Genomic DNA, 26938 nt, shown 5'->3' with positions numbered 1-26938 from the left:
AGTAAGATGTTTATGGCTATTGCCATGTAACACTGTATTAGTAAAATCAGTTACCACATTTAATCATGATAAAATAATTAGAAGCATAAGACATTGGAAAGGAAGAGGGAAGGCTGTTTCTGTGTGCAGATGATGTGATAGTACATGCTGAAAAGCCAAGAGAATCTGTACGATAAAGCATCTATACGAAAAAATTAAGTGAAGTAGGATATAAAATTAGCAAACAAAAACCAATACCTTCTTTATATACACAATAATGAAAATAATGAATAAGTGAAAATATGGTGGAAGAGAAGTCTCCATTTCCAATAACATCAAAAAGATAAAACAGTTAAGAGTAAACTTAAGAAATATGTCAAAACTATAAGAGGGAAAACATTCTGGAAAACATTCTTGAAAAACAAAAGTAGACTTGAACAAACAGAAGGACATTTCATATATTCTGTTTATGGATAGAATAATTGAATATTACAAAGATTTCATTTCTCCCGTAGTTAATGTATAAATGAATTCCAGTCCCAATAAAGTTCTTTTCTTTCTTTTGTCACTAGACAAGTGGATTGTAAAGGTCATTTAGAAAAATAAACAAGAAAGAACCACTAGGAAACCCCTGAAAAAAAAGAATAGTGATAAAGAGCTTTTACACCACAAAGCTTTTTACACCCACCGGCTTTTACAGCACAAAGCCTCTATAATTAAAACTGTGAAGCAGGTTGGTTATATGAGAACTCTCTCAACTTTCTGCTGTATTTTGCTATGAAGTTAAAAGTGCTCAAAAAAATAAAGTCTTATAAAAACAATTGTATGGTATGATACATGGATAAACATACTGGCCAATGGAACAGAATAGAATGTCCAGAAATTATAGAACTTTAGAATGTGATAAAAATAGCATCTCGAATTACAGAGGAAAAGATGAGACAACTGGATGGGTGTTTAGTAAGAGATAGAATTGGTTCCATACTGCACACTATTCCAAGATAAACTACAAATGGATACAATCTTACTTTTTCTTATATTTTAAATCTATGTGCTTCACATAGATTCCTTAAATCTTATTTGCTATATGTTGTTATTCATCCATTCTCCCTCTGAAATGTTTGAGAGTAAGTTGCAGACGCAATATGTCTTTACCTATAAATACCTCAGTGTTACTTCCTAAGAACAAGAATGTCTTAGTCTGTTTGGGCTCCTATAACAGAATATCATAGACTGGGCAGCTTAAACAACAGAAATGTGCATCTCACAGTTCTAGAGGCTGGGAGTCCAAGATCAAGGTGTTGGTGATTCCGGGTCTTGTAAGAGCCGCTTGCTGGGTCATAGACAGCCGTGTTTTCACTGTATCATCACGTGGCCGAAGGGTGAGGGCTCTCTGCGGTCACTCTCAAAAGGGCTCTAATCCCTTTCATGAGGGCTTCACCCTTACAACCTAATATGAATGGGTTGGTTTTTTTGGGGGGTGGGGGGACACAAACTTTCAGTCTCATAATCGGAATCCAGTTATCAAAATCAGGAAATTAGCATTGGTGAAAAATATACAGTACTACCTCGGTTTTTGAACGTCTCCGTTGACAAACACTTTGATTTACGAATGCCTAAATTTTACGGATCTATGGTATCAGTAGTAAAATTCATGCTAATTTTGTAGTTTTAGGGGTTGATTTTAAAGGTCTGTAATGGCTTAATCCATTTTGCATTACTTTTTATGGGGAAACCGCACCTTGGTTTTCGAACATTTCAGAACTCGAACGGTCTTCCGGAACGGATTACTTTAGAAAACTAAGGTACCACTGTACTACTCTTTTAGTCAGACTTCACCAGCTGTCCCACTCATCCCTTGTTTTGCTCTGCAGTCCGGCCTGGGATTCCACATTCAGGTTGTTGTCAAGTCTCCAGTGCCCTTTAACCTGGAAAGAGCTCCTCAATCTTGCTTTGTCTTTTGTGACCATAGCATTTTTGAAGAGTACAGTCTTCTTTTGTGCAATGTCCCTTATATTAGGTTTGTGTGATGTTTCCTCATGATTCGTATGAGTGCATGTTTAGCAAGCATACCACAAAAGTAATAATGTGTCACTGATTGACACTTTGGGGACTGTTCACTCTGATCATTTCAGGTGGTGTCTGCCGAGCGTCTCCATTCTGTAAAGGCACAGTTTTTCTCTGTAATTACTAAGTATTCTGGTAGACTCAGGTGCACCACACAGACTCCCTTCCAGGAGGCTTACTGCTCCGCTGTGGCAGTGCAGCCTGCAGACAGCTTCCCGCTGTCAGCCCTTTGAGTATGATTCACCTCACCCAAGGTCACACCCTGCCTGGGCAGCCTGCATCCTGTGTGTGAGTGAGAAGGGTCTGCACTGCCGCAGAGCTCCATGCCAGTGCGAGTGCCAGTGCCAGTGGGCAGAGGCCTTGATAGGCCTGCCTGGCAGTTAGACTTCGCCCTTTGCCCAGTTCTGCTTCGTCCCCCTCCTTTCACACTAGATATCTTGCATCCCCGACTCTCTCAGCACCTGATGGCAGAGAACCCAAGCTGAGACCAGCATCTTTGCCTGGAGCACCTTGACACTGTAAATCTGTTCCTGGTCACTCACACGTACTCCCTTCAGCATTTCTTGAGGATTCTTGGCTTGAAACAGGTATTCTGCTGGTTGCCAAATAGTGATTTTTCTAATTCCACAATTTCTCCTGCTTTTAATTACAGTAGAACTGTAAGGAAGAGGTCTCTCTCCTCCCCACATTTTTTTTCTTCGTTCATTTATATTAGCATGCTTTCATGGATTCTCATTTTATGGATTATAATCTTATTATTGATTTTGTTGCTCAGGTTGTCCCAGATTTGGACAGTAGGAGCTGTCTCTATTTAGTTTCTGTGTCCTTCTGACATGTCCCCATCATTTGTTGCTTCCTTACTTTCTGGAACCACGAGATTTGTTCCAGTTTATCTGATACTCTTCCTGCCCCTGGAATGTGCCATTTCAAAGTAGACAAAAATCTGAATGTAAAAACTAAAAACACTTGAGTACCACAATACATGGGCAGATGGTGGTGTAACCAGGGAGTGAGGAAAGCCTCATAGAAAAAAATGGATAAGTGACATAAATAGATAGTTCAGAGGAAAAAAATGAAAACGGCTCATAAACTTATGAAAAGATGCTTACCCTCACTTACAAGATAAATGCAAAGTAAAATTACCCTGCAATGCCAAAAGTTTGAAAACACTTTATTGGGTAGACTGTGGAGAAAGGCAGTGTCATGCATTGCTGGCAGGCGCATAAGATGGTGCAACCCTGTAACAGATTTGGGGAGAAACAGACGCCCAGTAATCACACCATTAGGAATCTACACTGAAAATAAACCTCCACAGAGAAATAGCACATGCACCACGTCTTTCATTGCCACGTTGTGACAGCAGAAGACTGGAGACAACCCAGATGTCTGTCAACAGAGGCCTGATTGTACAACTGGAACACCTACACAATGGAGTACTGTGCAGTGCTTTGAACAAACAGCGATTGTGTCCATGTACTTGTGTATGTGAGGGAAAAAGCAAGGTGTGGAACGCTACATAAAGGATGAAATGGGAAATGCATACTTGCTTATTTTGCTAAAAGAACTATTAGAAGGTTAGACAGACACTAATAAAAATGATTACCTGGGGTGAGAGGGTGAAGACTGAAAGTCGGGCCTTTCTAAGTACCTTTTTATATAGTTTTCACTTTTAAAACATTGATATTTTTTACATATGGAAAAAATAAAATTAAAACGGGGGGAAAAGCAAACTATAGAATTTGAAATCATGAAACAAATAAACTTTAATTTTAGATAAAGTTGGTACTATAACTCCACAGAGGAAAGAATTATTTCAAGTGACTTTTGAACATAGAACTGTGTGGGGACAGAGTCCCAGAGAGAAGTTTCCAGGCTCTCGGCCTCACGTGGAAAGGTGCTGGCTCAGGTAGTAGATGGCCATCAGCTGTGACTGGTTGGCCGTTCAGCTGTGACTGGTTAGCCATTGGCCACTACTATACCTGCCATGGCTGCGTTGGTTGGTTGGTTGGTTGGTTGGCAGGTGGGAAAGTGGACGGCAGATTGCGGATCGTGTGGATCCTATTTCGTGTGTCTCACCCGGCCGCCAGCAAGACTGGGGTGCAGAAAGACTCCTTGTTGGAGTACTGGTGGATGTTTGCTCCCTGTGGCTCCGTGGGTGTTTCTTTTTGGCCTCCCCATATCCTGCGTTCTTTTGTGGGGAGTGGGAGCTGAGACCCTGCATAAAACCCCGCATGACAATTGCTTAGTGAGATATAATTGAAAGCCTAAGCAAAATTTTTAAAAACTGCAAAGAAATCTTAAACTAGTATGCGGTTTTTAAACTATTTTATGTATGTTTTAGGATAAACCAAATAAGTAAATTAATTAATTAGGAACTAAGATTTTCAGTCTAAAAGCAAAGAGATACAGATATGGTGCCAAAGAAGTTAAGGAAAAAACTCTATATAAAGGTATGCCACAGACTAATAAGTATGAGTGCCACACAGGAGAACCCCATGCATTCTGTAGGCAGCAATAATGAAAGAGCTAAAGAAATACCACAGCTATAACCATATCGATTCACTTAAAATTAACAAAGGTCTGAAAAAATAAACAAAGGTTTGAAAAAATTTTAAACATGATTGCAGTTTAATGATAGAAAATTTGAATTTTAGCATGTTAGTGTTTTCGGGTTTTTTTGAGTGTACAATTCTGAATTTGCATTAGTGTTTACATTTTATAACCAAACTTTATTTTTATTAAAATGATATTGAGATGAATAGTCAATTTGCAATATCATTTATGTACAAAACGTTTAAAGTATATTCATTATTTTTTCTTCTATTCTAGTTACTCTCTCTGGAAATGGAGAAAACGGTAAGGCACTTTTAGTCTCAATTTAAGTAGACTAATTACGGTATCATAATTGCAACCCATATACTTTTTATTTAGTGATGACTATGTGCATTTGTTTTCAGAGAGAAAAAAGTATGTATTTAAAGTTTAAGTAGTTCAAATGAGATGTGATACTGGATTTATTCCTATACATTCAGTGTATTCTCGGTGGTGTTATTTATGTGAATTGAAGTAGCTGTCATTTTGTAGGGCACCTACTACCCAAACTTTTTTGATATACTTATGTACATATTTCTGCCTCGTGTGTTCTTCAGAACTCTTTATAGTAATAGTTCAGAGATGTTCAATACGGTTCTAGCTAGAGTTGAGAAGGGGATTTTGTTTTCTTTTGTTTATACATTTGTTAAAAATAGTAACCAGACTGTAATTATAAAATTGTATTACTAGTTCATTTTGAAAGGGAATTAAAGTTTTTATAATGAGTAGTCAAAGACAATGCCTAAAGGGAAAAATCATTGCTCAGAATTTAATTTAAATCTTTTGAGATCCAACTTCAAAAATGAAACTTGATTTGAGATATGAAAATTCAGAGGATTTCTAGAACAGTTGAGCAGCTAGAAATTAATATTTATTATTGGAAATAATTAGGTATTAAGCTTATAAATCTCGTTACCTTTGAATCTAATTTCTCAGTAACAGAATAAATGTAGACTCAATCTTAGTAGGCTTATTTTTCTTCCTTTAAATCAAAACTGTTTCCCATACGTTGAAAGCACACATACAGAAAACAGAATTGCTGAACTTTGAACTTGCACCATTTCTTGGTGCGATTCTCCCCATGTTGCTCTGTCTTTTGATGAAGTTTTTTTTTATTTTGGTTTGCTTTTTAGTTTGTCTTTTAATTCAGTTACAGGTGATTTTGGAATCAGACCTTCTGATTTTAGGTTCAGTTTTTCTTTTAACTTTGATTTTATTTGCTTAGTTCACTTTTACTTTATATGAGATGTGATCAAAAAATACGGTGAATGTTTAAATTAAAAATATATATATTATGGTAAAGACACATTGCTATTAATCCCCCTCCAAATATCCCCCTTGCTTTGAACACAGTTATCCCATCATTCTTGCCACTTTCTGAAGTAGTTCTGGAAGTCCTCTTTCATGAATATCTTTAGTTGCACTGTCGTGGCTGTCTCAATGTCCTGAATCATTTTGACTTTGGGGAAGAGCCAGAAGTCGCACGGTGCCAGATCCGGTGGATAAGGTGGATGAGGACACTTCGTAATGTTTTTATTTGACAGAAATTGCCATAGCAGAAGTGATGTTTGATACAGAGCATTGTTATGATGGAGGATGAGTAAAGACACTCATGAAAGAGGACTTCCAGAACTGCTTCAGAAAGTGGCAAGAATGATGGGATAAGTGTGTTCAAAGCCAGGGGGAGTATTTTGAGGGAGATTAATGGCAATGTGTTTTTTACTGTAATAAATTTTTTTTTAATTTAAACATTCACTGTATTTGTTGATCACCCCTTGTATATTTCTTCTAGCTTATATATGTGACCAGAAGTTATTAGTTATCACATTAATTCAAACTTAATTAATAGCAAAGTTTTCTATTATTCTTTACATTATAATTTGATGATTAACTGTGTGTTAAGTATTTACTGTATTCCAGGCATTATGCTGAGAGATTTATCTATTTTTTGTAACCGCAGGTTAAGATTTTTAAAGTAAAAGCCATTGTTTTTGTTCTTCTGCAGAGCAGAAATGTTGTAAAACTATATTAAATGGTTTTAAAAATATTTTTAAAGTATATTGCTTTACAATCTATCCTTAATTGTAAATAAATGATTAAGAAGTTTAGAGTAACTCAAGGTCGCCATTTATCTCAAAGCTATACAATAATATCTAGATGAGGATTGACAAACATGATTGAATATGGGGCCAGGCAAAAATGTCCTTAAGTGAGGTGAGCTCAGTGAAGAGAACAGTGGGGGTAACAGCAGGAGGCTGAGCTCCAGCATGCTTTTCCAAAGGAAAAACAAAGGAAGGAGTGATATTCAGTCCACTGGGGGTAGACCCTGGGTTCAGCTTGGAGCGAGCCACAATGGTACAGAAGGAGCCTGAGAAACCAGAATTTTCAGTGAGGATGACAGTCACTTTTAATGGAAGTGAAAAGAAAGCAAATTTGAAAATAGTTGGGATTTTATCTAGGTTTCAGATGCTGGCTCGGAAGTTGGCTGTGACCACTAAGGTGATGATGGTTCAAGAAGTGGAGGAGAATACAACTTTATAGTGTAAAGAGTCTTGTGTTTTTATCAAGCAGACATGGGTTGGTAGCAAAGTGAAACTGGGCAAGATACTGAATTCTCTGAGCCGTGGGTTTTACCTCTGTAAACTGAAAGCACCTGATGGGACAGTTGTGAGGGTTAGAATGAGGGCTGCCTCCCATGCCTTTTCGCAGGCTTTCGCATCTGCAGCGGTGGTTTGAATAGTCAAGGACGGCTCCTAGGAAGTCCCAGTTCAGAGTGCATTCGTTAGCCGTGCTCCTGGAGTTACTTCCCAGGGTCTCACTGCCAGGGGACAAGAACTCAGCCACACTGCTTACACTGCTGACTGAGATGGGTGGCAAACAGACTGGACGGGAGACCAGTTGGCTTTTGCAGTAATCCAAGTGAGACAAGCAGCAACACAAACTGTTGCCCTGGCCGGGAAAATACGGTGGCGGTTACTCTGAGAGTGAAGAGCTGAAATTTGAAGAACGTTGTGCTGTTAGCTGTATCACCGTGATGAGCGGTCCGAGCCCTGGCTTCCTCCGTGCCTCTTGGACCAGGCACGTACCAGAACAATTGCAAAGGAAAATGTTGGAGTCCAAGGAGTTGTCAAATTGTATTGTTATTTTATTTAAAAAGAACATTTTAAAAGCCAAAAATATAAAGAGAAATAAGCTCAGACCAAAGGAAGGACAGTACTTTGAACTGAATACATGTTAGCTTTATAAAACCTTCATCACTTTGTTCCTAATGTTTCTCATTTCACTGCATACAGTGAAAATGTTTGTCAGTCCTTCAGCTTGGCAAACACTGTTATAGGGAAAACACAAAAAGAAGAAGAAATTAAGATCCTGAGGAGTAACGACAGTGTGGGGGTCCGCAGAGTTAGTTCTTCCCCTGCTACCGTCTGCGTTCTTCCAGCTGGGCCAGTCATCAGATGAAAAGAGGAAATCAAAGTTTTAATACGTGCTCACAGGGAATTAACATGCACGTGAAGATCCTAAAGACAGTGAGGCAACATTGGGTCTCTGTGACATTTTTGGACAAGAGAGAAAATGGGGGCGGGGTATTAGATTTCAGAAGTGAGATGGGTGGTGTGCAGGGAGTTGCGGAAGAGTGAACACGCCCTGGCCTGGCGGGAGAATCCTTGCTGGGCGCTCAGACAGGGACACAGGGTGTCAGGCCCCCTGAGCCCTCTTATTTACCACACCTGATTCAAAGTCGGCTCTTCAGGTGGAGGGGAAGACACTAGCATCCTTCCTGAAGCAGGTTTTTCTGTCTGAATCTCTTGGGTAGGAAGGGGGGAGTCAAAGGTTCTTTCTGAGTCTTGGTTCTTAATAAACAGCTGAAAATCAGTATCCTCAAAAGACAACGTAAGGGTAGCCGAGCTGTGGCTCCCTTCCATAGTAACAATGGCCAGCATTTACTGGTTTGTTCTGTGCTACGCACTAAAGAGTTTTGCATTTATTAGATCATCAGTATTAGGTAAATAACTTCAATGAATCAAATTTAGTGGTTTCATTCAAGTCTGAGCAAATTATTTGGGGAGTAGAGTATGAAGACGGATGAGTTGTGAGAGTCATGGAGAAGGCTTTTGTGGAGGAAGTAGTATTTGATCTGAACTTTAAAAATGAGTAGAATTTCAAATTTGCATGTTTGTCTGGGCTTCAAAAATGAGTAGAATTTCAAACTTGCATGTTTGTCTGGGCTTCGTTTTCTTCAGTGGGTGTTTGTTTGGTGCTGTGTTCCAAACAGAGAGTTTAAGCACCTGGTACGTAGGTCTTGCTTCTTGTGGAAACCAGTCGCACTTCTTCCAAACAGAAAAACTGCATAACACAACAGAGAGCTTGAAGTTCTGTCAGTGAGTTAGTTTTTGGAGACCAAGGTCAACACTTGGTTGGATGGTACACTAATCCACTTGGGAGACAGTTACGGCAGAAGTTCAAAGTGGCTGAAAGCAGAAGTTCAAAGTGGCTGAAAGTGTTCCCTTTGTGGAAAAGGAAAAGGAAATTTAGGAAAGCTTTTCTGAACAACCCAGGAATTGAGTTTTTCACAGGTACTGATTACTTACTGTGATGGGAACTTCCTTTATTTTTCAGTTTGCATTTCCTTGGATTTAATGTTCATAGTAATGGAATCTGTTTTAAGTCATTCAAAGTCTTAACTTTTAGGAAGAGCTTGAAATGTAGTGAGTGAAGGAGATGTTTCAGTTTGTCTTCAGCAACAGTGCAATCAGCTGTCATCTCAGACTACAGACTGTACCTGTAAACCGGCCTGATAACCGTTCCGTGCAGGCGCAAAATGTTTCTTTGTATTTGTGATGTTCCATCATGCAGACAAAGGACTTTCTGTATTTGCTGTTTTCAGTATGTTTTAATTAAGAATCTTTTGTTAGATTAAGCCTCCTGACCCTCAATACTGTGTTTTAATGTAATGCTTTTTTCTGCTTTCACTGGGATTCAATGAAATGTTATTTGTTTTTATTTACCAGGAAAGGCCGTTGTTTACCTCGTGACTTTCCATCTGTCCTTTGTTATGTTTGTATGGTCCTATTGGATGACAATTTTCACATCTCCCGCTTCCCCTTCCAAAGAGGTAAATTTAATGTTGGTAAATCTCCAAATGCTGTAACTAATTATGGATTTTTTCCCTGTGTTACCTGTGTTAAAGCTTTATTACATAATTCGTTTGTTGTGTTCCATTCATCAGAGTGCTTGGTACTCTGCATTGTGGGTGTGAGTCACCAGCCTATCAGCAGATCGTAGTTAAAGATTAATAATAGTGGTAAAGTTTAGCTGTACTAATATTTTCCTGCCTTGCTACAGTTTCTTAAATTAAAGACGTACTTTATAGCATTGGGGTAAAAAATCTTAAGGGACAGAATTGAGTTAGGAAAGTAGGGTTTATTTTTAGAAACCCTCTTAGCATTTATGTTTTCTCAGGCCTGAGCAAGTATGCTGCAACTAAAGAAAGTGTTTTTATTGTGGGTAACAAATTGTCTAAGCCATTGCTTGTTGCACCTGAATATGGCTAGTGTTTATTCTAATTGAAGCTTCCACTTGGAAAATAATGTGAGTAAACATTTATGTGGAATAAGGTTTAAGATCAGTGTGTCTCTCTTGCCTTGACATTGCCTGACTTCCTCCTTCACTTCAAATATCGTGTAGCTAGATGGTTAAGAATCTATTCTCAGAGTTAGGATGGTCTGAGTTTGATTTTTTTTTCGCTCTAACATGTTACTAAATAAACCTGAGCGTCAGTTTTCTCCCTGGAAATTGGAGCTGATTATAGACCCTGTGTCTCTGTAGGTTGCTCTGAGGATTGAGACTGATAGCATAGCACCGGCCACGTACATGGTTGGCACCAGACATTGTTAGCTGGTGACAATTATGTAATTATTTCTCTTCCTATTATATTCATCAGAATCCATTAAAAATTACATTCCACCTGTTTAAATGTATCAACTTCCACTTAACATTTTATAGAAGAACATATATGCAGAAAGTGTATGCACCGTAAGTGTATACTTGGTGAGCTTCCGTAACCTGAACACTTCCACCCCGGTCAAGAAAGAAGCTCTCCAGCATCCCGTGAGCCTCCTCGGCTCCCTGCCAGTCACTCGCTTCATGGGAGGCCACTCTGGTAGCTCTGGCTAGCTTGGCCTGCTTTTGTACTTCCCGTAAATGGAGTCACACAGTACGTATGCTTGTGTGTCTGGCTTCTGTCATTAACATTCCATTTGTGAGATTCGCCCGTGTTGTATACAACTGTGGATCATTCATTGTCACTGTTTCATGTTCAGTTGTGGTTTATAACACAGTTTACATACTTGGTCCTGCTGCTGATGGGCACGAGCATTTGGGTAGCTTCCAGTTAAAGTTTACTGCACCGAGGCCTTCTGTGAACGTTCTAGTGCACGGAAACGTGTGTACACACATATGTAGCACACACGTGCACACATACATCGTCCTTTTGGGGAGATGTGTACGGGTGGAATTGCTGGGTCATGTGTTGTATACACAGTCAGCATTAGTAGATAATGCCAGACTTTTTTGCCCATTTTTCCTATTGTGTGCTTTTGTTTTAAGGACTAACATAAACCATTAATAGAACTTGGTATTCAAATAATTTTTTCAGACATTTGGTAATAATTAACCAACCCTTAAAGTTATATCATCCACATCTTACTCTCTCAGTTTAAAAGGACCTGATTTTATTAATGTAATCAATTTCTAGTGGTGATGGAGATTGAAAACATAGCATGTATGAAAGCTTAGTTCTCATTACAGGAAATAAGAAATAGAATAAAAAAGCAATTGGTGGTGCTTTTAAGAAGCAATAGAGGACAGAGCTGAAGAACTCAGCCTACCTCCAGATGACGCCCGCGACTGCTGAGCTGTCTGAAGCTCAGAGCTCTGTCAGATGAGGATGGGGGATGGCTGGAAGGATTGAACCCGTCAGTAATACATGTGGTTATATCTGTAGTGACATAATGAACACTTTAAAGTGCTTCCCAAGAATGCCTATCACATAGTAAGTGCCATCCAGATGTTATTCTCCTCGTTTTTGGTGGTAGTTTTTGGCACGTTGCATCCATGTAGCGTCCCGCCTGGGCTTAAGCCTTTGTACCCACTGCAGCCTTCATGCCTCCCCATGTTACAAGTTCAGTTGCCAAGTTCAATTGCCAGCCCAAGGCGGCCTCCCTTCTGCATAGCTCCTGTCACCTATACCGTAATTGCCGGTTTATTTATATGTGTCACCTTATTACACTTTCAACTTTTTGAGGGCTGGGATCATTTCTGTCATGTTCTCCACTATGTCCCTCTCCCCACTGCCTAGCACATAGTGGGTGTTCAGTTACTGTTGAATGAATTAATTATTGAAGCATTAAGGGCCAGCGAAGCTGAGCTTCGGTGACAACCCAGAACAGGAACTTTCTAAAGAAGCTTACACTGCGGACTGAGGTGGCTCTTTGTAAATAAATCACAGTGCTGTGGTGACATAGGTGGTAATGGAATTGTGTTAAAGCACTTTGCACGTTCAGAGGTTAGAGTAACAATTGGGGATCAGATCTAGGGGAACCAATTGGTGTAAAAAGCAAAAACTGTACATTTTTAGAAAAATTACAAATATGGCTATTTTTTTCATTCTTTCAGTCAGTAGGTACTTAGTCCCTACTGTTCGTCAGACTGGTAGGCTCTGGGAATCCAAAGAACAAGACAGATAGGGTCTTTACATTTGAAAGGGAGAGGCAGAGAATACATGAGTAAACAAACAAATAATGACAAATTGTGATACATTTAGAAAAAGAACGTGATGATGTGGTAGGGCGTAACAGAGAAGACGCTCCTTTAGATAGTGCGGTCAAAGAAGTCTTCTCTGACGAAGTTGCATTTATGCCGAGACTTTGTGTGTCTGTCACTAAAGTATAAGCTCTGAAGGAAGAAGCTGTGTTCGTTGCTGCCCCCTTACCGAGAACCACCCCTAGTGTATAATGGAACCCGTTGCTGAGCACCTGAGGGAGTGAGGGGGCGGAGGCGGCATGCACAGCTGGTGGGCATCCTCCATCACTGAGAGTCCTCTCTCCAGAAAGAAAGTATATTCCCATCACATCTAGCAACGCAGTTGAGCTTGTCACTCAGCTACAAAATAAAGGTCGTGCTCATCTGCCTGGTACACAAGACCCTTTGTGATCTAACATCCTACCAGTTCCGTCTCCATTGCTTCTTCCTGGAACTCTGTGCTCAAGTAACACATCTTGAACAAACTGTTGTCACACCTTTGTGTTTCCTGTACGCGCTGTTCCCTTTGCAGAGACTCTCTTTCTTTCTTTGTCTTCTGGAAGATTCCTGTTTATCTTTCAAAACGTAGCTGGGTCCCACTTCCTTCGGGGAAACTTCCACTGACGACCCCACCCCCTCCCAAGGGAGCCTTCATCTCACCTTGCCAAGTACAGTGGTACCTCGGTTTTCGAACGTAATCCACGAGTTCCGAAACGTTCGAAAACAGCCAAGAGCTAGGCCTCAGGATCTTGCACTCAGCGGAAGCCGTGTGACACATTCGACTTCTGAGTCGTGTTCGAAAACCCGAAGCATTTACTTCCGGGTTTACGGTGTTCATAAACCGAAATGTTCCTCAACGGAGACGGTTGAAAACCGAGGTCCCACTGTATTGTTAATGTTTGTTAATTGTTAATCAGCATAATATGTTTATTATGCTGATTTGTCGTTTGCAGTTCTCTGTGTGTCTAACATTCCTGCTAGACCTTAGGAATGTACTTTTGAAGGCAAAGCCTCTATTTTTATTGGTCTTTGGATCCCTGATCCCTGGGACAAGTGCCAAGCTCTTAATATATATTTAATATATATTTAAAATCGAACCATCTAAACACTGAATTTAAAATAATGACATTTCATAGTTTGAATTTTGTTCAGTAGATTTTAATGAAAAATAGACTTCTAGGCATAATTTCAAAACCAATCCATTTTAAATTTTATTTTGTTTCATTCCTCATCTAAAATTCTGGTGTCTCTTGAGATTTTCATTTGACTTAAGCTTTTCAGAATTTAAAAGCTCCAGAGACATTTAAACATAATTTAAAGGTTCTAGAGACACAATGTTTCAGGGGAGAACTTTCTAACAAGTTATAATTCTCTTGCAAAGTAGGAAAGTATTGCTATACCTGAGAGTATTTGAGAGGGGGTGGGTCTCAGAAATTTGCCTGAAGATTCCTGCCTGTGTGAGAGGTTCTGTAAGTGACCTCCATAGTCTCAGCTGTACGATCGTGGGCATCTTTCCTGACTTCTTTCTGTCCTGTTCATCTGTCCATGTTACTTACTGTTTCTCATAAGTAATTTGGGGATTTCTCGTCCATCAGGATTTGATTGTGGGAGCCAGTCTATGTAACCTAAACAGACTCATCCACTCCTTAAGCCGTGGTGTTTTGGTCAGGTTCGAGGAAGGGACTGTGAAGGGCAGAATATGTGTTTTACACCAACAGTGCAGGGGGACCACACAGGAGTAGAACCCGGCTGAGCCCTCTTATTTACCACACCTGATTCAAAGTCGGCTCTTCAGGCCGAGGTGGAGAGACTACTAGCATCCTTCCCGAAGCAGGTTTTTCTCTCTGAATCTCTTGGGCAGGAATGGGGTTGGCAGAACTTTGGTTCTCTTCAATAGAAATGTAAAACTCCTGGTTACATGAAATAGAAGCATAAAAATAAGGGTCCTTTAGATGCTGGGATGACATAAAAGAAGAGCAACTAAACGAGCCCTTTGTAGAGAAAATGCTATATAAAGAGAGAACCTAGAGGCTGGCCTCACCATGAGAATAAAACTTAAATGGAAACTAGAAACAGCTCCATAAAGAAATCGCTGCGGAAGAAAAAGAGACAATGCTTGCCTAGACAATCCTTAGTAATTGTAGAGAAAGTACTCCTATTGGTTAGCTTTTGAAAAGCTAAAACAAAGTGGTACGAGAATGACTTGTTGACCTCATTGAGACATTTGGCTAGAAAATGATAGGACCCCAGGATCTGTGATTAGCATTTTACCCAAAACAAGTCAATCTTTGGACATTTTTCCAAAAATTAAAAATCTCTTGACACTAGCTTTCAAACACCAAAATTTGCAGTAATAGAAAATATGTATTAAGCCCCCTTTGGTGGAGGAATTTAACTTTGTAAAAAAACAAGATGCAGAGTATTTAGTTCATGTTCTTTGCCACCATGCAGAGCAAATATTTTTTAATCTGTCAGAGGTATGTTGTTTTGTTCACACATGCTTGATTTAGTTTCTCAAAGAAATTTGGAGAGGTTTTGCCTTCATAGAAGTTTTTTTGGAGGGGTGCTGGATAAAACTTTGTTTTCTGAGCGTGATCATTAATAATCATGGGATTAAAAACAATTAATAGTTGTATTTCCTTTTATAGTTCTACTTGTCCAGTTCTGAAAAGGAGCGTTATGAAAAGGAATTCAGCCCAGAAAGACAACAAGATATTTTGAGAAGAACAGCAAGGGACTTACCTATCTACACCACATCAGGCTCCAGAAGTAAGGAAGACAAATCTTAAGCTTTCCTTTCCAAAGAATTTTTAAAATATGGTCATTCCTGCCAAGATATATTTGCATGATTCGTCTATTCTGTGGACATTGTGATTGCCACAAATAACCTGTGCAGGAAGGTGTTCCTGTGCTCTGCACCTCTGTGGTGTCCCAGGTGCAGAAGTGTACACATATGGTACAGATCTTGGAAGTGGCTCACTTTGCTGTGAGTGTCCCCTCTGCGTGCTCTGATTCCCAACTCAACCTCATGGCTGCAAGTTGCAGTTACTCTTTGTAACCTCGTATTTGGAAATTCTGGTTTGAATTTGAATATTGTGTGTCATCACTGAGTAATTTTTAAAACATCAAGAATGTGTTAACTTAGAATGGGGAGAAGTGTTACAAAAGGGGGAAACTTGTTCAGGGTTGTAAAGCTAATATTCGGAGAGCCAGAACTTGAGCTCAGGTGTGTCTGGTTTCAAAGCCGTTGGTGTTTCCACTGTTGGGCCTCCTCCATTGGGATAAGTGACTGCAGCAGAAACTTCTTCTCAAGGGTAGAGAGAGCCTTAGGATAGGGTGGATCTCTGAGTGGTCAAGCTGGTCATTGAAATCCAGGGAATTGTTTTAAATTAGGAAGTACATACCTCATTAATTATATACCAGGTAATAGTCATAACTAACAGACACTCTGTTCTGAGTGCTTTGCACGTATGAGCTCATTGAAACTTCACAACAACCCTATGAAGCAGATTCTGTTGTCTCTGTTTTACAGCGAGGGGTTAAGTAACTTGTTCAAGGTCATACAGACGTATGTGAAAAACGGATTTAAATTGAGCTGCTCTGGCTCCAGAACCCACTGTGCTTCTCAAGTCCAAGGGGAAATAAAAGGGACCTTTCCCTGTGTACAGTTATATACAGATTGTGACTTTAGAAAGGTACAAGTTTGCAAAGAGTTTGGGAGGGGATGTTTGACTAAGTTTTCGATTTTTCATGCGTTCAGTGCTGCCCCTTTTGCATAACTAGTATGTTGCCATGTAGAATGAAAACACGGGTGTTGGATCAAACCCCAGCTTCTCCATTATTAGTGCGGTGAGAGTCACTGAAACTTTCAAGCCCTCGTTTTAAAACGAGAATAACAATACCTGCATCTCTGGGTTAGTGGAAGTATTGAGTGAGATACATAAATGCCATATGCCCTAAGGGTAGATCATGTTATGCAATGAATTCTCAGTACATGAGAGCTAATTGAAGATACTCCTTTGTTGTATTTAATTAGGAAAGGTCTGGTCTGGTCTAATTATTAGCAATCATGGTTCTGCGGAGCAGATGTTTTTAACCCCAAGTCCAAGATTTCAGAGAATTTAGGAAGCCTTGCGATTGTGCACAAACTTTGGGGTTGTTTTTCAGGTAGCGAGATCATCTGATTGTCAGAGCAGCACTCGTGCCCCAGAGTGAAGAGCCGCTGATGTGGAAGTTTCACTGCTTTTCATTAGTTATCACGGCCGCCCTCTCCTCTGAATAACGCCCTCGTTAGAGTATTACATCAGACTCTGCTTAGTGCGGCACTGGTGATTCTTTACCCCTGAGAACAACTCTCTGATGGTGCTGCTTGTCCCCATTTTACAGATGAAGAAATGAGGGGCAGTGAGGTGCCCACAGCCCCTTGGGGGCGAGGTCTGGGATCCGTACCTTATCTTCTGACTGCTGGCAGAGTCCTGCTCTGGAGAACCATTTCTACTGCTGAGAACCTCACACTCTGGGGCTTTTTCTTCTTTTTTCTTATTATAGAACTAATACCCATTCATTCTTTAAAGAACAAAATTCCGAAATGTGTGCTACAGGAAGTGGACCTTCATAGACCAGAGATTAGTGAAGGGGATGGCACTGCCTTCCCGGGGGAGATGGGGCCGGGCAGTAGGACTGGGGACTTGTCACTGTACTCCTCTTTGTGCGTTTTCCAACCATGTGGACGTATCATTATCTATTCAGGAAACAAAACGTGTCTTTCTGAACCTGCCCCCTTCACAGTCTGGATCCCACCAGCATTTCTCTCTAGCTTTCTCCTACACTGTTTCCCTGTGTCAATTCTGAGCTAAAACACTGTGTCCTTCGCTGCCTTTTATTTTTTTGTCTTTTTCTCTGCCTAGAAAGATGATTTTCTCCTCTCTAAATCCAGTTGAAAGTTTGAATTCACTGTCCACCTCTCTACAAACCATTTTATCCACTTTAACACGAAGTGATTTTGAAAGTCTTCTCTGACCTTCTCAGATGCTTACCTTGGACATCACAAGTCACTGCTTCGTCGTTCCTTGTGCTCATCTCACCACTTTGACCATATCCTGAGCCTCTGGAGTCAGGCGTTCTCCCACGGTTCCTAACAGTGTCTCACTAAGCGAGCACTCGGGAGATGTCTGTGGAAAAATGCATCCCTGGGTGTTCTCCACAATAGCTCTTTGTGCACTTCGTAATCTCCCTGGTTTTCTCCCCCACACTAATTTTTCCCATCGTAGAGTCTGACTTTATATTTCATTAAAAATAATAATAGAAATAACAGTATTTTATTATGATAACTGCTTTATTGAGAATCTGATATGTTCTAGAAGGTTTCCTTTTAATCTGCACAGTAGTTCATTACATTTGGTATTACTTGCAGTTACAGAGGAGGAAACTGAGGCTCTTAGAAACAACTCACTTACCCAAGGTCACCAGCTAGGAAGTGGGAGAACTAGTATCAAACCTGATGACAGAATTATTAGTTGTCAGTTTTTCCAGAGTTGTTCATACAACAAATGAAAGCACATTTTAGTCAAATTAACTAAACTTGTCCATCCTTCAACAACTTCCTTTTAATTCTTAAATGTAGCCATCAGGTATTGTGAGAGATGCCAGCTGATTAAACCTGACCGTGCGCATCACTGCTCAGCATGTGACATGTAAGTGTTAACCCTCGTTTGCTTTCCTTTAACCCCAGCACTGGCAATGGGTGAAGGGACAATAGAAGGGGCAGGAACATCTTACATGCTTTATACATAACAAAAACACCCTGTCCTCTCCCATTATTTGCTACATATGAGCAGCCTAACAAATATTCCTATAATCCACAATATACTCTGGAGCAATCTTTGATAACAGTTCTTGTAAAGGTTGACAGAATTTTGTTTAACATACTTCCTATGTTCATGCTTAATATAATATAGACGAGCAAGTAATAATCCCCTTAAGAATGATAACTTTATTTCCTGGATTAAAAAGACCAAAATGACAGTTTTCTTGTTTTGATTATTAATGTTGATATTAAAACCTAACAAACCACAAAAATATCATTTTCAATTCCCATCTGTAACATTGTTCCCAGAAAAATTTGAAAGATTTTAGTCCTTGTGTACTTGTGAGAAGGTAGTGTGCTGAAGGAGAGATCTCTAGTTTGAGAATCCCAGTTAATCCTTGAACTTGAGTTAGACAAGCACTTTAGCCTTCTGGGTGTTATTTGCTCATTTATTATATTATTTGAGATGATCTGTGGTCTATACAAATATAGATTACACATTCTGGCACGGAGGCAAATTTTGGAATTCTTTTTTTCTGCTTATAAAAGTATAGTAGTGCTTATCCATGGGATAGAATTTTATAAAATACGTGGACAAAAGAACATTTACCCTGTTGCCCTGAAAATAACACCTAGCTGGACAATCACCTCTAATGCGTCTTTTGGAGCAAAAATTAATAAAAGACCTGGTATTATATTATATTATATTATACTCAGTCTTATAGTAAAATAAGACCCGGTATTGTATTATATTATAGTATAGTATATTGTATTATTATTATATTACATATTATATTCCCAGTGTTATATTATAGTAAAATAAGACCAGGTCTAATATTAATTTTTGCTCCAAAAGATTCATTAGAGCTGATTGTCTGGCTAGGTCTTCTTTTTGGGGAAACACGGTACAAGCCCATCAGTGTTAATATTTTAACATATTTGCTCCTGAAGTTTTATTTTTATGACTTGCACATGTTTTAAATAGGGATCGTGTATATTTCATTTTATTTCCCTCAGCTGATTTGTTAGCTGGGCCTAGCTAATACACCAAGAGCTGTCTGCACCATATCTGTGTATTAAAATGTCATTTGATGTGGTCCAAGGCAACTGACTATGCTCAGCTGAATTCCCGGTGTTCAAAAATCATGACCTCTTACCTATAAAAGTATTGGTGGAAATGTCAGAAAGTTTCTCTAACCTAATGTTTATTGGGTTGGTTTTTCTAAGATTTTTTATAAAGGGAAATTTTTAAGGAAAAATAATTATCAGAAATTAGAATTAGAAAAACCTTCTGCATGGATTTTTTTAATACTTATTTGTTTTTTAGATGTATTCTTAAGATGGATCATCACTGTCCTTGGTAAGTATAAAAAACACAGAAAATTACATATGGGAGTGGAGAGGTGGGAAGGAGAGAATTTAGAGTGATGGACCTCAGCATTCCTAAATTTTCAAGGTCAATTTAATATGATTGATCTAGTTTTTTACGTGTTTATACTCGTATGTATATACATGTTTTTATAAAATGTTTTCCTTTAAAAATATATTGATATTAACCCAAATAATTATATATGAATGATTAACATTAAAATTCCAAATTCCTTATAGCATTTATTAAAAACACACATCCACAATTAAGACATTGCTTCCTACTTCCCAAACAACCCATTTCCAAGTAATAATGATTAAGTTTTTTGAAATGTGTCTATCATAGACATTTTGAAATGTCTTACATTATTACTTGGAAATGTGTCATTTGGGAAGCCAGGAGCAATGTCTTCATTGTGGGCATGTGTTTTCAGTAGTGTTAAGTGTGTTCAGATTGTGTGAGGAACTTTTTCATCGAAAAAGTGAAACTATATACATTAAACAACTTCCCATTTTCCCCTTCCCCCAGCCCCTGGCAAAAACCATTCTAGTTTTTGTTTTTGTGAGTTTATGATTTATCTTATTTTTATAGTGTGACTTTCTTTATTCTTCTAGGGTGAACAACTGTGTGGGATTTTCTAATTACAAATTCTTCCTGCTGTTTTTATTGTATTCCCTATTATATTGCCTTTTTGTGGCTACAACAGTTTTACAGTACTTTATAAAATTTTGGACGGTAAGTCTTTTTTTCTATCTTAAAGTGTATTTCAGACTTTTTAAGATGCTATATTCATGAAGAATTCATTCTTTATTACAAGTAGATATACTTTATTTTAATTTTATTACTTAGACTCTATAATGGATCAACGGGCAAACAGGGATAATGTTTACCTTCATATATACTTGTTTGTTTGTAAATAAATGAATATTAAACATGATATTGTGAGCTTTTTAATGATCCATGGTTTTCAGCCATACTGTAATAGGCATATCAATTATAGGGAAGTAATTGCTTTTATTTGAGTTGATGAAACTTACTGCAGTTTTACAATAATGAAAGTGATAGTCCCAGTCCCTGATAATCACTAATCTCTTTCTTGCCTCTATAGATAATAATGCTTTTACTGTCATGAGCTGTGTATGTTTTTTTCACATTTTCGATTTATAGCTTATAACCCTGTTTTATTTTCATTAAATTAAAGTTTTATATTTTTAAAGAACTTTTATGGTTTCTGATTTTTGTTTTTAAAGCAGTATTTTCTATTTATGATTTCTGGCTTTATAGTCTGTTCACTGTAAGTTTATACAAATATTCACCCATGTTTTCTTCTGGGATTTTTATTGTTTTTGTTTTCACATTTAAATCTTTAATTTTGAAGGGAGGTTATTGTGATTAAAAAGTACTTTTGTGTTTATTCTTCCTAAAAGCTCTATGAAGGTGTTTTAAAATGTAGGTTTTATTATTATTCGGGTGTGGTGAAGCCGACAGGTCAGGAGATGATTATCATTGAAAAGATAGTTTGTCACTTGTAGTTGCCAAGGGAGGAAGCATGCCATACCATGCTACCCAACGCAGGGCCACACAGGGAAGCACCAGCGTTGTTTAGGTAGCAGAAGGGATGAGCCCAGAGCCTTTATTGTGGTTTCAGCGGGGAAGGCAAGGCCAGGCAGAGTAAGCGGATTTAGGATTAGCTAGTCTGAATAATTCAGTAGTCTCTGGGCATATAGGCTGTCCCTAGTTGTCTGGTACTGAGCTCTGCAGTGAGTAGGCAAGGGAGTATTTCCTCCTGGAGTGTAAAAGCCAAACAGAGGAGGTAGTTTGGAATATGGGCTCTGGATTGATTAGTTTATATATGAGAGGTGCATTCCTTGCTATCTCTTAAGAATTGGATAGCCCTGGAAGGGGCATTCTCTCCCTCATCAGCAAGGCCCCAAATGCCAGAGCATCAGGAACACAGGAAATAAGAAAATATAGTTCATGCAAAATGGGCTATTATTATTCCAATTTTTAGAGTTGGAATATGAGGTTGGGGGTTAGGTAACTACCCAAGGTCACATATTTAATAGTATAGGAAGCCAGAATTTTAACTGAGATCTCTCTATTCCGATATCCAGGTACTTTTCACTGACTTGCTTCTCATAGTTGTGAAGAACATAATAAAAACCTTGAGTCATCAACCAGAATTATTTTTCCAGGAAATACTATCTAATACATTTTGGGAGGATTTTCATTAAGACATTATTAGATTTTTAAAATTTGGGTGTTTAAAACCAGAGGGTACTAGCACTTACGGTGCCTTTCTGCATATTAAAAAGAGTATCCCATCTCTGTCTGGTCTTAGCCTAATGAATTTTGACCTCCATTATTCCCCTATGTGGGCACTTTTAGTGGCCTTATTTAAAGGAAGAAGATTCAGTGCCAAATGAATGAAGTCCAAATTAAACAATTTCACATTTTTTTGTCAGAAACTTCAGCAGTGTTTGCATGTGATAATTTATTAATTAAAGGATAAATATTAATTTTTTAAGATTCATCATGAGTAAGGTAAGATTAATAAACTCAAATCTACCTTTTTCTTTATTTATTCAATAAATATTTATTTAGCACTTAAAACAATGTGCCGGGCAGTATTTTAGCCACTTTGTATATATCGTGTTTCCCCGAAAATAAGACCTAGCCGGACCATCAGCTCTAATGCATCTTTTGGAGCAAAAATTAATATAAGATCTGGTCTTATTTTAATATAATATAAGAGCAGATCTTATATAATATAATAATATAATATAATATAATATAATAAATACCGAGTCTTATTTTAATATAATATGATATATAATATATATAATATAAGACCTGGTCTTATATTAATTTTTGCTCCAAGAGACGCATTAGAGCTGTTGGTCCGGCTAGGTCTTATTTTCAGGGAAACACGGTATATCAGTGACCAAGACAGACTCATGTCTTTGTAGAACTTACTGTTGGGAAGAGGGAGACAAATAACAAACATAGTAAGTAAATTATATTGTATATTAGAAAGTAAACGCTATGAAAAAAGAAAGCTAGGGTAAGAAATTTGGCAAGTATGTGGGAGTGTGTAGGACAGGGGCAGATTGCAGTATTAAAGAGAGTGATCAGGGTAGACCTCAGTAAGAAGATTAGATTAGAGCAAAGTCTTGAAGGGAGTTAGTGGATATCTGAGAGGTAACATCTATGCACCCTACATAGGAGCACCTAAATATATAAAGCAAATGTTAACAGGTTTTAATGGAGATACAGACACCAATACAATAATAGTAGGGGATCCCACTTTCATCAATGGATAGATCATCCAGATAAAAAATTCGTACGGAAATATCAGCCTCAAATGACACATTAGTTCACATGTACTCAACAGACATGTACAGAACACTCCATCAAAAAGCAACAGAATACACATTCTTCTGTTCGCACAGAGAACATTCTCATCTCAGGATAGATCTTATGTTAGGCCACAAAACAAGTCTTAATACATTTAAGAACGCTGAAATTATATCAAGCATCTTTTCCAACGACAGTGGTATGAAACTAGAAATGTTACAAGAAGAAAACTGGAAAATTCACAAATATGTGGACCTTAAATAACATGCCACTGAACAACCAGTGGGTCAAAGAAGAAATCAAAAAATATCTTGAGACAAATGAAAATGGAAGTGCAACATACAAAAATTTCGAGATGCAGTAAAAGCACTTCATAGAGTGAAGTTCATAGCGATAAACGTCTACGTTAAGAAAGATCTCCGTCAATCCATCTTTATACCTCAAAGAACTAGAAAAAAGAACAAATGAAGCCCAAAGTCAGTAGAAGGAAGGAGATAATGAAGATCAGAGCAGAAATAGATGAAATAGAGACTTAAAAGGAGAATAGAAAAGATCAGTAAAACAGAAAGCTGGTTTTTGGTAAAGATAAATACAATAGACCTTTTCCTAGACTCACCAAGAAAAAAAGAGGACTCAAATAAAATCAGAAATTATAGAGGAAACATTACAGCTGATACCACAGAAATACAAAGAATTATAAGAAACTGCTATGAACAATTCTATGCTAAAAATTGGACAGCCTAGAAGAAATGGATACATTTCTAGAAACATACAACCTTTCACAACTGAATCAAGGTGAAATAGAAAATCTGAACCGACTAATTACTAGTAAGGAGATTGACTCAGTCATCAAAAGCCTCCCAATGAAAGTCCAGGACCAAATGGCTTCACTGATGAATTTTACCAGACATTTAAACAAGAACTAACACCAATCCTTCTCAAACTCTTCCAAAAAATAGAAGAGAGAACACTTTCAAACTTGTTTTATGAGACCAGCATTACTGTGACACACAGAAACCAGACGAGGTCACTACAAGAAAGAAAATTACAAGCTAATATCCCAGGTAAACATAGATACAAAAACTACCAACAGAATATTAGCAAACTGAATTCAACAGTACATTAAAAGAATCATGTACCATGATCAAGTGACATTAATTTCAGGGATTCAAGGTTGCTTCACCATTTGCAAATCGATCAGTGTGATAAACCACATTAACAAAATGAAGGATGAAAATCATATCTTCATCTCAGTGGATGCAGAAAAAGCATTTGACAAACTTCAACTTCTGTGTGATAAAAACTCTCAACCAAGTGGGCATAGAGGAAATGTGTACCGCAACATAATGAAGGTGATACATGATAAGCCCACAGCTAACAACATGCTCAACAGTGAAAAGCTGAGAGCTTTTCCTCTTAAGATGAGGAACAAGACAAGGATGTCCACTCTCGCCACTTTTATTCAACATAATATTGGAAGTCGTAGCCACAGCAATCAAACAAGATAAAGAAATAAAGACTTTAATATTGGGAAGAAATAAAACTGTAATTGCAGATGACACGATATATAGAAAACCCTAAAGACCAACAAAAGACTGTTAGAACTAAAACACATTCAATAAAGTTACAGGATATGAAATCAATACAGAAAAATCAGTTGAGTTTCTGATAACAGATTATCAGAAAGAGTAATTAAGAAAACAGTCCCATTTACAATTGCATCACAAAGAATAAAATACCTAGGAATAACATTAACCAAGGAGGTAAAAGACCTGTACACTGAAAACTGTAAGACATTGGTGACAGCATTTGAAGAAGACATGTAAATGGAAAGATAGTCTGTGCTGTTGGATCGGAAGAATTAATATTGTTAAAATGTTCGTACTACCAAACGCAATCTAGAGATTCAGTATAATCCTTATGAGAATTCCAGGGGCATTTTTCACAGAAATAGAACAATCGTAAAATTTGTATGGAACCAGAAAACACTCCAAATAGACAAAGCAATCTTGAAAAAAAGGGACAAAGTTGGAGACAACGATTTCTGATTTCAGACTATATTACAAAGCTGTAGTAATCAAAATAGTATGGTACTGGCATAAAAAACAGACACATAAATCAATGAAACAGAATAGAGAGCCCAGAAGTAAACCCAGGCATATATCTTCAATTAACTTACGACAAAGAAGCCAAGAATATACAATGGGGAAAGGACAGTCTCTTCAATAAATGGTGTTGGAAAAACTGGACAGTCACATCCAAAAGAATGAAACCAGACCCCTCTCTTATACCATAGAAAAAAATCAACTCCCAATGGATTAAAGACTTGAACATAAACTTGAAACCATAAATTTAGAAGAAAATACAAACCTACTTGACATAGGTCTTGACAATGATTTTTTGGATTTAACAACACAAGCAAAAATCAATAAGTGGGACTACATAATCCTAAGAAGCTTCTGCACAGTAAAGGAAATCAACAACATGAAAAGGCAACCTCTCAACGGGGATAAAATATTTGCTAACCATATATCTGATAAGGGGTTAATATCCAAAATATATAAAGAACTCATACAACTCAATGGCATAAATACCCAAACAATTTGATTTAAAAATGGGCAGAGCAACTGAATAGACATCTCTCCCAAGAGGACATACAGATGGTCAATATGTACATGAAAAAATGCTCAACTTCACTAGCTGTTGGAGAAATGCAAATCAAAACCACAAGGAGATACCACCTCACACCAGTCAGAATGGCTTTCGTCAATAAGTCAACAAACAAATGTTGGCGAGAATGTTGTGAAAAGGGAATCCTCGTGCACTGTTGGGGGGTTGTAAATTGGTGCAGCCACTATGGAACACAGTTTGGAAGTTCCCCCAGAGATTGAAAATAGAGCTACCGTACAACTCAGCAGTTCCTCTTCTGGATATTTATTCAAAGGAAAACAAAGACACTAGAAAAGATATCTGCAGCATTATTTACAATAGTCAAAACATGGAAACAACCTAAGTGTCCATTGATTGGTGAATGGACAAAGAAATTGTGGTATCCATATAAAATGAAATATTAGCCTTAAAAAAAGAAGAAAATCCTGCCATTTGAGACAGCACAGATGTACCCTGAAGGCATTTTTCTAAGAGAAATAAGTCAAAGACAAATACTGGATGATCTCATTTATATGTGAACATTTAAAAAAAATAGCGTAAAACAGCTCATAGATACAGATTGGTGGTTGTCAGAAATAAGGGGTGGCGAATGGGTGAAGTGGGTAAAGGTGGTCAAAATTAAGTCCTGGAGAAGTAACGTACAGTGTTATTACTATAGTTAATAAGTATATTTGAAAGTCTCTAAGAGTTAGATCTTAAAGTATCTCATGTTGAGCAGCTGCAAGGAGGCTAGTGTGGCTGGAGGTAGGGTTTCCAGGTGGGAATTCCCACCCATTCTCAGGAATTTTTTTCACTTTCCCGTTCCCGAATCCTGAGCTATAAACTGTTTCCTGTTCTCCACGATGAATCGTTTCCACAAAGTGACGGCTGATACTACCAACCATCTGGGTTCAAGGAGCCAATTTCCCGATTTCCCGACCAACTTTTCTCAGGATTCGGGAACGGGAAAGCGAAAAAAAATTCCTGAGAATGGGTGGGAATTCCCACCTGGAAACCCTAGCTGAAGGAGATGAACAGGAGTGAGACTGTCGGGAAGTCCGGAGATGGGCCCAGATGGTACAGAGCCCTGGCTACTGCCCAGTGAAGTGGGAGCTGAGGAGTGACGTGACCTGACTTGTGAAGTGTCACTCTGATTGTGCTGAAACTAGACCGACGGGGCAGGTCACCTCGTCTGAGAAGGCCATTGCAATAGCCGTGAACGTGATAACAAATTGTCAGATCTGGTTTTTAGAAACCGCTGATCAGAAGTTTTGTAAAAAAGCTATTTTCTAAAAAATATTAATTTTTATTCTATCCTA

General features: G+C 38.3%; 1 protein-coding gene across 6 annotated transcripts in view; it reads left to right on the top strand.

The window, feature by feature from the left end:
* ZDHHC20 (zinc finger DHHC-type palmitoyltransferase 20) overlaps positions 1-26938 on the top strand; it is a 50392-nt gene that overhangs the window by 9509 nt on the left and 13945 nt on the right. For all 6 annotated transcript variants that reach the window (XR_004422853.1, XR_004422852.1, XM_033104500.1 and 3 more), the window contains exons 2-7: positions 4876-4902; positions 9648-9751; positions 15087-15207; positions 18062-18131; positions 19572-19604; positions 20228-20348. Coding sequence is in view for 4 of the 6 variants with exons in the window: in XM_033104500.1 (XP_032960391.1) it covers positions 4876-4902; positions 9648-9751; positions 15087-15207; positions 18062-18131; positions 19572-19604; positions 20228-20348 (476 nt within the window). In the remaining 2 variants the exon portion in view is untranslated. The remainder of the gene's footprint in view (positions 1-4875; positions 4903-9647; positions 9752-15086; positions 15208-18061; positions 18132-19571; positions 19605-20227; positions 20349-26938) is intronic.

The sequence above is a fragment of the Rhinolophus ferrumequinum genome, chromosome 4 (assembly GCF_004115265.2).
Source record: "Rhinolophus ferrumequinum isolate MPI-CBG mRhiFer1 chromosome 4, mRhiFer1_v1.p, whole genome shotgun sequence".
Lineage (NCBI taxonomy): Eukaryota > Metazoa > Chordata > Mammalia > Chiroptera > Rhinolophidae > Rhinolophus > Rhinolophus ferrumequinum.
The sequence above is the reverse complement of the archived record's forward strand: the minus strand, read 5'-3'. Positions and strand labels throughout refer to the sequence as shown.